The sequence below is a fragment of the Lepidochelys olivacea genome (genome assembly GCF_965140295.1).
Source record: "Lepidochelys olivacea isolate rLepOli2 genome assembly, chromosome: 2".
In the NCBI taxonomy this organism is placed as follows: domain Eukaryota; kingdom Metazoa; phylum Chordata; order Testudines; family Cheloniidae; genus Lepidochelys; species Lepidochelys olivacea.
In genome coordinates this window covers 175,229,204-175,246,970 of record NC_140412.1, presented here as the reverse complement: position 1 = coordinate 175,246,970, position 17,767 = coordinate 175,229,204, and the positions used below count along the sequence as shown (strand labels likewise).

General features: G+C 40.7%; 1 protein-coding gene across 1 annotated transcript; it reads left to right on the top strand.

Moving 5' to 3' along the window:
* Positions 1-318: 318 nt before the first annotated feature.
* LOC311516517 (uncharacterized protein) lies at positions 319-7,903 on the top strand (the record flags this gene model as incomplete). Its single annotated transcript, XM_084620667.1, has 3 exons — positions 319-451; positions 2,825-2,887; positions 5,584-7,903. The coding sequence occupies 3 exons, from the start codon at positions 319-321 to the stop codon at positions 6,426-6,428; spliced, it is 1,041 nt and encodes a 346-aa protein (XP_084476793.1). The 3' UTR covers positions 6,429-7,903.
* Between the last annotated feature and the right edge of the window lie 9,864 nt (positions 7,904-17,767).

Genomic DNA, 17,767 nt, shown 5'->3' with positions numbered 1-17,767 from the left:
GGCAGATTCAAGGTGCTGAAACTCCTTTGCACATTAGGATGTGGGCACAGAATGACTTCCTGCCCCCTTCCCCAATAAAGACATATGGAGTAGAACTAGCTTGCCCAATATAAAAACAGTGGGTTTTTTAATATATATACACATATATAACATATTATATATAATTTAAATGATAAAAAAATCTCATATGCCCATATAAGCCCTAGTGGAATCTAGTGCAACTATTCTGATACCAGTGGGTCTGTATCTCCCTTCATAGGGCTGGAATTTGACACAATTACTTTCATCGATCCAGCGGAACCTGAAAGCATTTGAAAGATGATGCTTTTCAATTTGCGTGCAAATGTGGGAAGAAAAGGCTACCACCCTGTCAACAGGCACTTGTGCTGTAGAATCAAAGGTTTCTTGCCTATCCAGCTGCAGTACCAGTATGGCTACCAATGGAGAGGATGTAAGTTAGAATTGAGTCAGGAGAAAAATGACCAAAATAGGGCATGGATTAAATCATTTAATATTCTCCTTTACAGATTAAATAATTCTCCGTGCTGTAACCATTGCCTAGGCAAAGTGATAAGAGCAGATCACCTGAGGCAGACACCTTTACCAGAGTCAGTGAGGGAATAAATAGAGGCTTCAGACTGCTCAAATGGAAAAAAGGCTGGAGTTCCACTTGTATATTTGAAAATAAAATATAGAGACACCAATTTATTACTGCTTATGATTTAAAGATACATATAGTCTTAAAGCTGCTCTTGCAGTATTTTGTCTTCTCAAATGATGGTATTATGCACATCTTCTCACTCCCTTCCCTGCACATCAGCCTCTCTCTCTTACAGAAGCAACATAAGTATTTAAATCCATAAACACCATGTGTTGCTCTTTTCTTTGCTCTGGCTCAGGTCCAATATCCTGATTATTATTTTGGACAGAGCCATTCATACCACCTTTGTTTCCGACAGAATAAATGATAATCACCACTCATTTGTCTCCCACTACTGAAGCTGTCTAAGTTGGACCATGGCGCCATTCGAGTGAAGACAAATTTTGGCAGTTCCTGCTTATTATTCATTTCCACAGTGCTTTCTCATCAGCCAGTGGTATCCACACAGGGATGAAAAGTGAGGCTAAATTTGGAATTTTATTAGTGTTTACTTGACTGCCGAAGACTATCAGCAGGATACTAATTCTTCTCCTAAAGTATTTTCATTCAACTTTCCACAGCACAGAGATCTTGGGCCATATGCTGATCTCAGTTCGGTGTTTAAAGCAAGCACAACTCAGTTGAGTTTGAATTTATAACAGTAACTGGGATCAGAATTTGACCCAACTGCAGACCGTAGTCATTCTTGGAATAATACAAGTTAGAGGCCAAAAAAGACCCCTTTGAGGCTATGTCTACACTTGGAGCTGAGGATGCGATTCCCAGCTCCAGAAGACATAACTTGCACCTGTTCTCAATGAACTAGCACACTAAAAATAGTGCAGCCGTGGTACCACAGGCAGCAGCGGCACAGGCTAGCCACCCCGACCAGGTCCCCACGGGTCTGGGCAGGTTTGTACTTGGGAGGGCCACTCATAGACTTTAAGGTCAGAAGGGACCATCATGACGATCTTGTCTGACCCCCTGCACGTGGCAGGCCACATTGCACCCACCCACTCCTGACTCACCGCTGCCCGTGCCACCATGGCGATACTATTATTTTTAGTACACTAGTTTGATGAGAGCTAGCGCAAGCATGTCTACTCAAGCTGGGAATGACACCCCCAGGTCCCAGTGTAGACGTAGCCTTAAAACCACCGAGTCCATCCCCTACTTTGTTACCTTTGATTTTCTCTTCTTTTGTTCAATTTAGTTTTAAGTATAAACATGGGAAAAAAGAGGAAGAAAAAGAAAACTAATTTCCTCCATTACCATGAATGTGAATAAACTACCTTTGTAATTTAAGGTGCACTTTATTTGCTAGGCTACGCAGTCTTCCGTTTAAAACAAGTAGTGAAGTGTAGTAGCAGCAGCAACAAGCTCCCACTATGGGACCTACAGAAGGCAATCTTAACCTGCGGCTGCATTCTGCTACTCAGAATACTTGCTGGAACATCTGTATTTGCTATTCTGCATCAGACCCAGACATAATATCAAATATCAGGTATTCACACTCTGCACAGGTTTAAACGAACACATTGAGGGCCAAAGTTTCAACAGAACTCAGCTCCCACCAAAACACACTTTCAGCGGAACTCTTTTTTCAACCAAGTGTTTTCATATGGAAACACGGGTAGCTTCAAAGTCAGAGAGAGTTCTACTGTCATTTAGGCACTTACAAGAAGCATGCTTAATGGGAGTGACTGGTTGCTGAGTATTTTTGCAAATTCATAGATTCCACGGCCAGAAGGGACCACTGTGATCACCTAGTTTGACTTCCTGTATAACACATGCCATAGAAACTTCCCATAATAATTCCTAGAATACATCTTTTAGAAAAACATCTAATTTGATTTAAAAATTCTCAGTGATGGAGAATCCACAGCTATCCTTGGCAAATTGTTCCAATGGTTAATTACTCTCACTGTTAAAAAGGTACACCTTATTTCCAGTCTAAATTTGTCTAGCTTCAATTTCCAGCCATTGGATCATGTTATATCTTTCTCTGCTACACTGAAGAGGCCATTATTAAATATTTGTTCCTCCTGTAGGTGCTTATAGAGTGTAATGAAGTGTAATCTCTTTGTTAAAATAAATAGATTGAGCTCCTTGAGTCTATTTCGAGAAGGCATGTTTTCTAATCCTTTAATCATTCTCATGGCTCTTCTCTGAATCCCTCCCCAGATTATCGACACCAGAACTGGTCACAGTATTCCAGCAGTGGTCACACCTGGGCCAAATACAGAGGTAAAATAATCTCTCAATACCTGCTCAAGATTCCCCTAGTTATGCATCCAAGAATCACATTAGCCCTTGTCGCCACAGCTTTGCACTGGAAGCTCACGTTCATCTGATTATGCACCATGACCCCCAAATATTTTTCAGAATCACTGCTTCCCTGGATAGAGTCCTCCATCCTGTAAGTACATTCTTTGTTCCTAGATGTATACATTTACATTTTGCAATGTTAAAATGCATATAATTGTTTGCTTGTGCCCATCTCCTGAAAAATCTGACTCAATAAGTTTTCCCAGATAACAAAGTATAGTTTAAAAAATAGTTAACACTGAAAGTGTGTTCCACAAGAGTCCAGTGATCACTCAAAAGAAATGCTAACATTTCTTTACAAAATTCAACAAACTGGAAATGAACAATTATGGAGTTCAGTTTACCAGTATTATATGATCCTTTTTCACTTATTTTCACCGTCTCTGACTTACAATGCCTCCCCAATTTTAATACTATCCTTTGATTTATTCTGGAATACATATGTGCTGCTTGATATGTACTATTGACTTTATATATTCATTATTAAGTGTGTAGTATAGATTTCAAAAGAAATACAGTGTGTTGGAGTCCTGGTCCATGACAAAGGCTCCTAAGTACTATAGTAATAGAAATAGTAAATAATAAAAAGGGTGTGTTAAGTCAATCTAAATTCTCACAGTGTGATGTGATGATGGAGTAGAATACTTTTATGAATAGAATTGGAATCACTGATCTGTTTTGTATGATGAAACACATTGCATGTAAGCATGTTAACACTGTAAGTGGGAACTTTTAGCTGTTGTGTACCTAAAGTGTCATATTTTGGGAGTGAATGATATATAGTATATATCAGTGTTATATAGGAAATTATAATCTCCTACTCAGATGTTATTTTGCTATTTACATAAAACTTGCAAATTTTTTAAGTTCATTTAATTTATTTAAAAAATCTACATTTTTTAAAGGTAAGTAATATTTTACATATTAGCAGGATTCCACAGAAACATACTTTTAACCGTAACTCTCTTAACCAAATGCTTTGTTTGGGAATTTCCCTGCTGGTTTTTTTTGTTTTTTTTTTTTTAAACAAAGCATCAAAAGTTGAAATTTGAGTGGTGGAGAAAGTCCACAGGAAGGAAGCTATGCTCTGTTTCTTCTCCTGCAAGACTATAAGAGGGGACTGATTAGGTAGAAACAGGTAGTAAGGGCATGAATTTATCCACTGACTATTTTAATCATTTAATAATGTATTTAGAAGTTTAAAGATGGATAAGTGACTAGCTTTCTCTGTCATTCTCTATGCGTCCCTTAATCTCCTGTACCTCCCCTCTTCACCTTCTCTACTCCATTATATCACTCCTTTCAGTAATTGAGGACTTGTCTACACTTACTGGGGGGATCAACGAGCAGTGATCAATGCATCGGCAGTTGATTTAGATGGTCTAGTGAAGACCCACTAAATCGACCACCGATTGCTCTCCCTTTGACTCCTGTACTGCACCGGATCAAGAAGAGTAGGGGGAGTCGACAGGAGAGTGTCTCCTGTCAACATCACATAGTGTGGAGCTCACAGTGAGTAGATCTAAGCTACATCAATTTGAGTTACACTATTCATGTAACTCAAATTGCGTAGCTTAGATCAAATCTCCCTTGTAGTGTAGACAAGTCCTGAGCTCCCTACCCCCACTTCCTGTCCCCAAGAAGAGGAACAAACAAACATTTGGTGTTGATAGGCCAAGCCATTTTCTGAACTATGAGGAGGATTAAATACATAATGCATAATAAGTGAACAAGAGGAGGATTAAAAACAAAATAAGCCCCACCCCTCAAAAAACGCTTTACAACTACTTTTCTGGTGCTTTCAAAACTTCTCCCCAAAAGTCTATTCTTTGATGAGATATGGCATGTGAAATCTCAGGAGAATTTAATTATTTTTGGGAGGATGTTAGGGAGAATTGTTTTGAAAAAATATGTGGCAACCACTGCATCATAACACTTTTATGTATAGGTTATCTCCGCTAGATTATGGGAAGACACCCTTAGCGTTGGGTCAGGTTTTACTTTTCACCTTCCCATGTCATGGAAAGTAGTATGATGCTCATCTAAACAGCTGCAGAAAAGACGCCCTCACTTTTTGCACACCTCCCATGTATAAACAATTTATTTTACAATTCTACCCCTGTCATAAATATAAAGGGAAGGGTAAACACCTTTAAAATCCCTCCTGGCCAGAGGAAAAACCCTTTCACCTGTAAAGGGTTAAGAAGCTAGGATAACCTCGCTGGCACCTGACCAAAACGACCAATGAGGAGACAAGATACTTTCAAAGCTGGAGGGGGTGGGGAGAAACAAAGGTTCTCTCTGTCTGTGTGATGCTTTTGCTGGGAACAGAACAGGAATGGAGTCTTAGAACTTAGTAAGTAATCTAGCTAGATATGCATTAGATTCTGTTTTGTTTAAATGGCTGATAAAATAGCTGTGCTGAATGGAATGTAGATTCCTGTTTCTGTGTCTTTTTGTAACTTAAGGTTTTGCCTAGAGGGATTCTCTATGTTTTGAATCTGATTACCCTGTAAGGTATTTACCATCCTGATTTTACAGAGGTGATTCTTTTACTTTTTCTTCTATTAAAATTCTTCTTCTAAGAACCTGATTGCTTTTTCATTGTTCTTAAGATCCAAGGGTCATCCCCATGCTGTTGGGGGAAGACTTGGCCAATCATGTGAAGCTAGCCAAGAGGGTGGGAATGGTCAACTGCAGCCAGGCTAAGCAAACCGTCCTGCCTAGCTCGGTACTGGAAACTTCTACCAGGACCCGGTCAGAGGTGATGGACCCAGACCCCAGGCCAATGTCTGCAACAGCAGTAGTGGATCCAGTCCCAGAGACCCAGATAGAGCCAGTTCCAGAACCAGTGGAACAACAAGCACCCGACCCATTGCCAGCACTAAATCCAGTACTTGCAACCCCAACACCAGAGGGCCCCAGGAAACCTGAACCAGCAACAGCCAATAACCCTACACCAGAGGCTCAGCCAGAGCCTGAACCCCAACATAGTGCACCAGCGGAGAGCGGTTCACAGTCAACGGAAACAGCCCCATCCCCTACATCGCTTCCAGAGGGAATAAGCCTAGATCCACAATCCAATGAGGAACTGATGTCTCCAACATCAAAGGAACAGTTCCAGACTGAACAGAAAGCAGATGAAAGCCTCCAGAGAGCTTTGACGGCGGCCCGGAGCAACCCCCCGCCTTTCAGCTCTTCTAGTCGATCCAGGTTTGTTGTAGAAAGAGGACTTTTATACAAGGAAACTCTTTCTGGTGGACACCAGGAAGACTGGCATCATCAGAGACAGTTGGTAGTTCCAACTAAGTACTGGGTAAATCTCTTGAACTTAGCCCATGATCATCCTAGTGGCCATACTGGGGTGAACAGGACCAAAGACCATTTGGGGAGGTCATTCCACTGGGAGGGAATGGACAAGGATGTCTCTACCTATGTCCGGTCTTGTGAGGTATGCTAAAGAGTGGGAAAACCCCAAGACCAGGTCAAAGCCCCTCTCCAGCCACTCCCCATCATTGAAGTTCCATTTCCTGGGCAGAACACCTGGAACATCTACAAAAGTCTTTGAGCGCATAAGGGAGGCAGGACTGTTAAGGCTAAGAAGTGTCACATAGGCCTAAACCGAGTGACTTGGACACCAGGTGGGTCATGGAACTATCAACCCCCTACAGGCCAAAGTGGATGCTATCCAAAAGTGGCCTCTCCCAAAGTCAAAGAAACAGGTCCAATCCTTCTTTGGCTTGGCTGGATATTACAGGCGATTTGTACTGCGATACAGCCAAATCACCGCCCCACTGACAGACCTAACCAAAAAGAAACAGCCAAATGCCATTCAGTGGACTGAAGAGTGTCAGAAGGCCTTTTACCAGCTTAAAGTGACACTCATGTCTGACCCTGTACTAAGGGCCCCAGACTTTGACAAACTGTTCCTAGTAACCACAGATGCGCCGAGCATGGTGTGGGAGCAGTTTTAATGCAGGAAGGACCGGATCAAGAATTCCACCCTGTCGTGTTTCTCAGCAAGAAGCTGTCTGAGAGGGAAAGCAACTGGTCAGTCAGTGAAAAAGAATGTTACACCATTGTCTACGCTCTGAAAAAGCTATGCCCATATGTTTGGGTACGGCGTTTCCACCTGCAAACCGACCATGCTGCGCTACAGTGGCTTCATATCATCACGGGAAATAATAAAAAACTGATTCGGTGGGAGTTTAGCTCTCCAAGATTTTGATTTCGACATCCAACACATCTCAGGAGCTTCTAACAAAGTGGCTGATGCACTCTCCCATGAAAGTTTCCCAGAATCAACTGGTTAAAATCGTCCTTGAGATGTGGAAAATATTGTTAGTCTTTATATGCTTGGTAGTATATTTAGAGGAGCATATGTCTTATTAACTCTGTTTTGTCCTAGAGCTCCAGGAAGAAATCACAGCCAGCGTTTCACCCTATCTGTGATTTGGGGAGGGGGCGTGTCATAAATATAAAGGGAAGGGTAAACATCTTTGAAATCCCTCCTGGGCAGAGGAAAAACCCTTTCACCTGTAAAGGGTTAAGAAGCTAGGATAACCTCGCTGGCACCTGACCAAAATGACCAATGAGGAGACAAGATACTTTCAAAAGCTGGAGGGGGGGAGAAACAAAGGTTCTCTCTGTATGTGTGATGGTTTTGCCGGGAACAGAACAGGAATGGAGTCTTAGAACTTAGTAAGTAATCTAGCAAGATATGCATTAGATTCTGATTTGTTTAAATGGCTGATAAAATAAGCTGTGGTGAATGGAATGTAGACTCCTGTTTTTGTGTCTTTTTGTAACTTAAGGTTTTGCCTGGAGGGATTCTCTATGTTTTGAATCTGATTATCCTGTAAGGTATTTACCATCCTGATTTTACAGAGGTGATTCTTTTACTTTTTTCTTCAATTAAAATTCTTCTTTTAAGAACCTGATTGCTTTTTCATTGTTCTTCAGATCCAAGGGTTTGGGTCTGTGTTCACCTATGCAAATTGGTAAGGATTTTTATCAAGCCTTCCCCAGGAAAGGGGGTGTAGGGTTTGGGGAGGATTTCGGGGCGAAAGACATTTCCCAGCGGGCTCTTTCCCGGTTATATATCTGTTAGACGCTTGGTGGTGGCAGCAATAAAGTCCAAGGGAAAAAGGAAAATAGTTTGTACCTTGGGGAAGTTTTAACATAAGCTAGTAAAAATAAGCTTAGGGGGTTTTCATGAAGGTCCCCACATCTGTACCCTAGAGTTCAGAGTGGGGAAGGAACCTTGACAACCCCCTTAAAAAGGGGGCAATGTGGACCAGTTTTAGTGGGGTACTAGGAGTCAGAATCGCCTTGGTTCTAGCCACAGCTCTCACATTGACTCACTGTATGATCTTCAGCTAGTCTGTTAAGCTCTCAGTATCTGCATTTGCCCATCTGTAAGACCAGTACCTGCCACAGGTTTTATGGCGCTTAATTAATGTTAAGCACTTTGAGAATCTTGTTGAAAGGCACTTCACTCCATAAAGGTAGGCTATTATGATAGCCTCTGACAGGTAAAACCTGCAATTATATGGCACTGTTTTAACACTCATAATATACAGCGCTGTCTTACCCCTCCTTGTGTGTGATGCTAATTTCCTTCAACTGTATTGTTTGAACCAGTCCACCTCATTTGGGAATCTAAACAGGGGAATCTAATGGCTCTTTGTTATAATGCTTTATTGAGAGAAATATACACCCTTACGCACTTTCTATGCATTTTTCTTCTAAAAACTGTGCTCAGTAATGGTTTATTTTCCTAATAAAGGACTGTGCAGTACTTATTTCTCTCCTTTTCTTCCTCGCGCCATCTATTTTCTAGTCAAAATGGGTCCATCTCCCCAGACTTTGATTTAAATATCATGTACCTTCAAAGTGCTCAGAATCCAAATCTGGTGACTGGCCTGTATCTATAGAAATCCATTATTTGCCAAATGGAAAAGGATATGGGGGAATATAGATTCTAGGGGGGAAATTTTTTTTTCTTATTTTTGAGGCTATTATGCACCAATGTACAGTTAAAAGAAAACAGCTGAACAGAGTTACCAGAGAGCAAGACCTTTAAACTGGGTAAGAGCTAAACATGCTTGGATTGTCCTATTGCTTTTTGAAATTTGTTCTTTGTTCTTCAGAGCATATAGAGGGTGCTCCTGAAGCACTAGCTACAAAAGCTTGCCAAATTAAAGCCCACACGGTAATAGTATAAAAAAGGAACAGTTATAATCACAGATGTACTATACATAAAGTAGCAATTTCCTTCTTCAAGGATAATTGCAAAAGTTGTTTGAAAATAATCAGACCCTTATTCAGCAGATCTGGAGGATAGAAGGCAGCTGTACAAATACCAGCAACTATGACAGAGTGTCGCCCAAAAAAACAAAGCTGAGATTGAAATGTGTTGGTAAAAAAAATCATGTTTTAAATGATGTATAGCTACTACTGTGCTTTTTGTACGCGCATACACACGCACACATCATATGGTGACAATATTCATACATTAAAAGCAATTTAAAATGCACCCTTTTATCATCTTACCTGTCCTCTGCCCGCTAGCACCTCCTCCATGACTACTAACATTCAAAATCTCTGAGCAGTTTCTAATAGCCACCTTTCTTGTCTTTATCAGCAACATTTCTCTCCCCTCCCCCAAATGCTACCCCTCCCCACACACTTTCTACAATGGGGGATTTGAGTCCTGCACTAGGAACAGATTTAAGGGCTGATCATTTGTGACCCCAAAGGACTAGAAATAGGGACCTTATGCTCCTGGAAAAGGGGTGATGCCCTTTCGGTGATTCCCAAAAGGATACACAGTACTTGCTACTGGCCTGACATATTTTAGCTGTAGCACAACTTTAAAGTCTAATTTTTAATGTCTAGCAAAATTATTTTGACTATTTTAGATGTTATTTCTAGCCTTTTGGACCCTACATGACTGAGTTTATGGTAACTAAGGTCTTCAGTGGAGGGATACAAAAATAGTTCCAATCATTTAAAAAAAATCTAAAATAGTCCTCTGTAAAATATGACACAGAGAATTCACGATGATTTAGTGTGGCATAAAGTGCTTATTGGCACTCAGTTGAGGCGAACTCTTTAATTCACTCAAGGCTTGACAACTTCAACTCTCTACAACCTTTGTACAACACTATCAGATACTTAGAACAGAAGCTGTCTCATGTAGACACACAAACACACATGATTCCTAAGGCTGACCAAAAATGGAAACAGATTGAGAATATTTTTGAGATCAAAACACCTTGTCACCAACCCCCTAATCATAGGAGCTTTTTGGCTCAAGAGCCTCGGAACATCTCAACTACTGCAGTGTAGTTGCAGGATTGAGGTGTTCTCCAATTTAACCAGGACCTAACCTGTGTGAGGTTAAAACCCAACACCTTAAATTGCACCTACAAATGAACTGGGAGCCAGTGTAGACTGAAGAACACAGTGGGGTGTATTGCAGATGTATTGTTCTTCCTGAAGGAAATACTTATAGCATCTCCAGCACCCCAGTGAGGAAATAGGGACGATCCTGTGTTTTGCACCTCTGTCCCTCTGACAACTCGGAGATCACTCTGAATCCAATCAATCCAGCAAAATATAATGAAAAATCTTTATAAGAAATCCTTATATCATCTTTGGAGGCAGCAAACACTTATAAAACCACCTACAGCCGGGAGCAGGTCTGCTGACTGGGACTTTGTGGAAATTACAACAGAGGCAAGAAACCCCTTGGCATAGAGGGCACATTTTTATTCCTATACAGATGGTAATGATCCTGCAAGGCTTGACCTCAGACTAGGAATACTACTACTGGTAGACAGGGGGCAGCTGGGAGTTGTAGAAAAGGGAGGCCTAGAGTGATGATAAATGTATTAAGCTTTTTTTCAGTGAAGAACAAGCAGTTAATGGAATGGGAGCATTTGATAGCCCAATAAACAGATAAATAAGAGACCGACAGCAATAGATTACCAGGGTTCTGGCGACATAATAAATCACAGGAGCACAGGTCATCTGGATAAGGACATTACCGAGCCCCTTCATGTACTTCCTTGTAATTTATAGTGTACATATTATAAAACAAGCCTGTGAACAACACAAACTAATAGAATTTCTTTTTTATTTTTTAACCAAGGAGCTCTAACCAGCTAAAGATTGCAAGTGTCAATTATTTTTTCTCTACAAGAAATCATTCAGAGTGAGTCTTCTCTATAAAACCCAATAGTTTACTTTTTCTGATACAAAATCCACATATACTTATAATTCATCATTGGGATGTCATGCCTGTGAATGACATTTTTCACAGCTTTTTGATAAATAATACTTTGTAGTCTTTTTTCACATCTATTAAGAGAGGAACTCAAAGCACCTTACAGTGATGGATATTTCCATTTTAAATCTGGAGAAATAGCTGTGACTATCCTGAGATTTTCTTAACACTTTCTATGCTTTGAGTAGTATTTCACGATTTTATGATAGTTTGATGAAAATTGAGTTATACAAAGAGAATAATGAGTTGTTAATTTTAGACGTTTGGAAACATTGGACTGTCTCGCCTTTTATCACCTTTTGCAATAAATCTAAAACACGGTTTGTTCCATATGTTGCTCCTTATGTGCTTATTAATATATTATTACTTATATATAGGAAGTATTTTGTCTGTCTCATGATTTGTCATTTTTTCCTCTAGAAACTGAAACGTTCCAAGAAAAGCTTGCTGTATTTGGCAGCAATGATATAACACGTCCACTGGGAGACACCGACTCTGGAAAAGTAAGAAGAAAGAGACTCTCACCAAATATCCCTGCAGAAAGTTCCATGAATTGTCAGCCAGGACCCTGAGTTAATATCTCACTGCTCCTGATTGCTTTTCATATTTTCATGCACTTCCTCACCTTAATTATTAACCAAGGCCATAAACACCAGCCCTATAATGCTAGTATAATAGGGCCTATTTTACAAATAAGCTAACACAGGCTACTGCAGGCACAGTTGGGAGTAGCATCCAGAACTGAGAGCCCCTTTATACTAGGTAAAAGAAGTGGCAAAGCCCCAGTTCCAACAGGGGAGGATTCCACCAGGACAGGCACTGTGGAAGGCAGCTATAAGGCTTCCCTCCAAGGCCTCCCACGCAAGCCATGTGTAAGAGTGCTGGGAGCAAGCTTGTCCGGGGGGGCTCTGCCACACAAAGCACTGAGGAGATTCCAGCACTGCAGCCTACAGAACAGCTTGAAGAGGCTACTGTGATGTACACAGGCCCCCAGGGTGATATAAATTACATAAGAAGGCACTACAGTCCCTGGAGCAGCCCAGGATTGGGAGGACCCAAAAGGGTTTTATAAATTTCCTTTAAATCCCTGCTGTCTTTGGATTGTGAGTTCTGTGCTGAATTAGAGACCTGAGCTGCTCCTCTAATATGGTAAACCTAAACCATAAACACACTGCTTTTCATTCTTGATTGGGAAAGGAGTGCATGGTTTAGTTCTTTGAGACAGAATAATTGAAGCACAGAGCCAGGAATGGAAGCTAGGATTCCTGATCTCCAATATGTTACTGATGTCTAGCAATCATGTATCCCACTAGGAGGCGGTATTATTTAGTGCTTAGAGAACCAGATGGGGGCTCAGGAGAGGAGAGTTCTATTCCCAGCTCTTTCACTGGTCTGCAGCATGATCTTGGGTAACTCACCTTCCCTGTCTGTGCCTCAATTTCCCCATCTGTAACATGATACTGAGTTCCCTTTGTAAAGTGCTTTGAGATATGATAAAAAGAGCTATATCACTTCCGAGATTGGATCAGTGAGCTACTGTCAATGTGCAGGAAGATGAGATTGTGCCAGGAGCAGGGCCATTGCCACCTGTGCTCGTTATCATATCTGTATACTATTTTAAGTACACTCTTTGCCCCCTCTACAACACGGCTGTACTTCTGGTTTCCATATGGCAAGATATTTACAAGGCTGCTCCTGTTATCTTTGATGCTGGGAAATGAATCAATGAAATGAATTGCACAGGTAACTTCGGTCTGGGTCGGGCAGCCCTTTTACACAATGGCAAGTACTTACATGAACAGTCCCACTGTGCTCCAGTGGGAGTAAGGCTTATGTGCCATGAATGTTAGTGTTGCGCTTCCCAGTGATATCGTTTTACCATTCATTAACATTCATTACACGGTTGTGCCTAAGTGCTGAACTGCACCACTGCTCACTCGGGCCACGTAGTTCAGACAACTGCTTATGCATATCAGATAAAAATTTCAAATGTGTCTTAGGAGCCTACGTTCCTTTTGAAAGTGGGATGTAGGTTACCAAGTCACTTAAGCACTTTTAAAAATGTTACCCATCCTCAACTTTAAGCATGTGATTAGTTCAAAAAACTTAAGCATCTTCCTGAATGGGCCTTCATCATGTGTGCAAATTACTCTATACACTTAGTTACACTAAATTTTCCAGTTTTTTAATATTAATATATTACTACAACTTGAATTTTCCAAAATAATCCATTAATACATGCAGGATATTTTGGGAGGCTTTTTATTACTAATAAGCATGAGGTGTCATCAAGAGATATTTTATATACAATTGCATTTTTTCTCTTCTACCACTTTATAGACATGATTTTGTTTCTCACTTGTCTGATTCATTTATTTTACAGCAATGGTTCCCTCATTAATAAATACTAGAAAGTGTTTTTTGTAATTGCTCTGTGGGGTTTCTTTGAGGAACGAAATAGGTACCTGGCCTAAATTTGTATTGATTTCTACACCCATGGATGTGCCAGGCAGAATACGGATTACAGGCTAGAGGAGCAAAGGAAACTGCATGTTGTTCTTTTTCAGTCATAGAAAATCACTTTACATTTTTAAATGACATTAAAAAAAAAATCTTATAGCAGCACATGTCCTTTGGGGGATGATTGAAAGTCCAATGGCATTTAGGTTATGCTCCCGGGAATGCTATGTTTGTTTCAACATTATATTTTCTTTAACACACACACACACAAAAAATTAAGTTAAAAGAACATCCATGTTGCAAAGTCAAATGTTCAAAAGTTAGGAAATGCCAGAATTAAGGTTGTCTAGACAACCTTAATTTGGCCTTCTTCTGCATATGCATCATGATACAGTCTTTAATTACATGATCACAGACTATTTTTTCCTTAGGACACCTGCCTCATTCAGTGCTCAAGATGGAGCTACTCTAGAGATTAATTAGGGTTATGTAGTAAACGAAGTTGTCTGTCTGGCCCCTGCCTAATTTGTTGCAGAAACTCCCACTCTAGACTCCTAAATCAAGTTTCCCCCAACCTGCTGTAGTATCTTTGCCTAACCAGTCCCAGTTCCTCCCATCTTCTAGCTCTGCATCCAGTCCGTCTTTCTCATCTTCTTCCCTGCACTGCACTTGGCCCCTCCCACCGGCATTTCCTGTCTCCCTCCCTGGCCTTCTTGCCACATCTCAGGTGGAACACCCAGTGCCTTTTCCTAATCTGTTTGCCCAGCTGGTTCCAGTTTTCTCCCTTCTCCCTGAATCCTGTCTCCTTGTCAGATGTGCCTCCCATTCTCCCAATCTCATTCCCACCACTCCAGTGGTCCACAGTCTCTTTAAACAGCCAGTCCCAATCTCCATTCATCTCCCAGTCACAATTTTCTATTCCCCCTTATCTTTGGAAGCTCTTTTCTGTGGCTATGTCTTCACTGAAAAATGTATGGTTTTTTCCCCTTGATGTAACTAGTCAAGATCAACCCCATGTTCCTGTTAAAGCCTGAGCTGAGTTCGTCCTTGTAGCTGATTTCTGAGCTACTATAATCTATCCAACCTTTGGAATCTGCATGCACCCACACTTACTGGGTCTGAACAGCATCCAGATACTCTCTAAGTCTGGCCTCTCAGGAACATTCCTGGGGTGTAGACTGTCTGGCTCCCTCCTTGAAAAATGGGACCTCCCCAGTCCAGGTGCCCTAGTCCCTGGGACCCATGCTGAATACCCCAACAGCTTATGTACAGTGTAATCAGAACTTCACACTCAAGTTGTGGGCACTCTGATTTACTCTCTAACTCTTCTGGAACCCCAAACCTGAAGAAGAATGGAGCTCGAAAGCTTGCCTCTTAAACCAACAAAACTTGGTCCAATACAAGATTTTACCTCACCTACCTCGTCTCTCTCATATCCTGGGACCAACACGGCTACCACATGGTCCTTCAGGGTCAGACTCCAGATTGGCCCCATAACACAAGAATGATGAGGCAACCCAACATGGTGGTACAGCATATAATGAAAGACAATCAAGGTTATAGAGGCCAAAATACAAGATTTTTTTCAGAAAGTCAGAATGGGGACACACATAAGCCCAAAATGTCATAACCACCCACCTCAACTAGCTAAATATGAGGAAAAGATGATCTAGGCCTGGTCTCCAGTAGGATTTAACACCAAAATAGCTATCTTGCTATTACCACACTATTTTTTTGCAGAGAGTCAAAGCTTTAGTTTAATACAAGTATTTCATGAAACCAGGAATCTCTGAGACTATTACTTCGCACCTCCCCTTGATTTTTTTCTGTTATATATAAAAGCTAATACAGGGTGACAAATATTTGGACAGTCAAAAATGGGATATGAGATGTAAAAGTCTGAAGCCCAGTTACTTAATGGTTAGAAAAGGGAGCTCTGAGTGCTTTGATTTCCAGCTCAGCTGCTGACTCATATGACCCTGAGAAGACCACTCAGTCCCTCAGTTTACCCACCTACAAGAAAAAAATAATACAGACACTGAACTGCCACGTGGAGAAACTTACTTATTATCCTACACAGCATTTTAAAATCCTCAAATGAGAAGTGCTATATAAACAAATATTTCCTGAACCTTCACCAGATAGCCATTCCTCAATAGTGGGGTTTTTTAGGTGCTTGTACTGCTAAGCCAGTATCAAAAGTCTTGCAGAATCAGACCCCCACAAAATAATGAACATTCTCTTTTGCAAGCCAGTACCCACAGGGCTCTCTGTCAAACTCCAAGCCCAATTTTTCAATGGAATGTGTAGATAATTGTTTAAAATGGAACTTGAGTAACCTGAACATTTGATGTCTTTTACTCTGTTTTCTTTATCAAGGTTTCAAAAAAGACCATACCAGAGTTAGTTTAGATTCAGGTCACCTAAAATGTGGGGGTTTGGGGGATATAAACTGTTCAGGTTTTGATACTCCTTAGCACTCAAGGCCAAATATGTTCTGGACTTCAGTCGTTCCATCAGAGATAGTTTGGCTAATATGTATTCTAGCTCTGCTAAAAGCATACCAGTAGCTTTGTTATGCTATTGCACACGCAAGCCAAAAATAATTTGTTTTTCCAGGGTTCTTGATCTAGCTTTATAACACATATAGTTGGTGAATGTAAATTAATGGTTATTACAGCATCTGCTCTGCCTTTTACTTGTTTTTGTAGTGAAAAGCTGACTTGATTTTTTTTGTTTTAATATCACAATAGTCACACACCTGCTGGAGCCCTGTTATATTGCTACTCCAGGGAAAGCTGGTTAATTGCATTTCCTGCCTATTAGAAGTAGGGTTTGCTAGATTTAGTATCCTATTTGGTGAGGTTCTTTAAGCATCTTATCAAAGCTTTTTAACGCTGTGTTAAACCTACTCCTCCTCAGCTTGCTATATTTTCTTAAAAGGCCACTGTCAAGATAAAAATAGTGGTGCCTGATTCTGATTTCAGTTATAAGGTGTGAGTCTGGAAAAAGAAATTCCATTGTTTTTTTATGATTTCTTTTAAAAAACACCACAACACAGTAGGTGGCCTGAGCGCTATATCTGGACCAGGGAGTAAAAGAATGCAGCTGCAAGGTGACAAAGGAGCAGGGTTGTGATTATTGACAAATTTGAAGAGGGGAAAAATCAGTTTCCATTCAGTTAGGAAGTAAAAGAAAACATTTAGTATCTTGTATTATATCTAAACGCACCTGCAGTTTAAGGTAGGTAGGTAAAACACGATAGCCAAAAACACCCCTTAATGTTAATAGGAGAAGCAGACCCTAAGTATGGAGTGAGCTACCGAGACTTTTGGTATAAGGAGCTATCTATGGCTGGAGGTATGGAGGCCAGTGTTGAATAACTAGTCACAGCCCCCAACTTGTCTGAAAGGGTCCATGGATTTTGCAAGTCTACTGCCACTACGAAGAAGGTAGAGTGCCTGGGGCCATGCTATTTTGGTTGATCTGGGCAATGTTCATTCTTATTCTGTCCCTGACACAGAGGGATCTGGTCATGTGCTCCTCAGTCACTGCTCTAAAGAATAAGGAGCAGGTGTTGGAGACATGAAAATCCTGGAGGGACTATGGCAAATTAGAATTAGCAGTGATCAGGCACCCACATTAAGAACAGCTGCTTGATTATGCCAATTAAAAAAGAGAGAGAGAAAGAAAGAAATTGGACTGGGGTAGCGAATAAGAAGAACAGGAGCACAATAAAGTCAAAATCTGGAAATTACAAAGTAAAGCCAAAGCCAACTTTTGTCATTCAATATTATGATCATCAATGGAACCATTAGCAAAAACACAATGCTAACCATGAAAATTTTCCATCATTTTGTCAGTTCCTGGGGACTCCCCACTTTTCCAAAGACAGCACACTGCTGCACAGACTGGTATGGGTCCCTGTTATGGGATGCATTGTAACACTGAATATAAATTAAGAACCTCATTTAACTGACTCCATCTACATGAGAGGGAGGATGTTTATGTTGTGTATGTAGGAGACTGGTTTAGAAATCCAACTT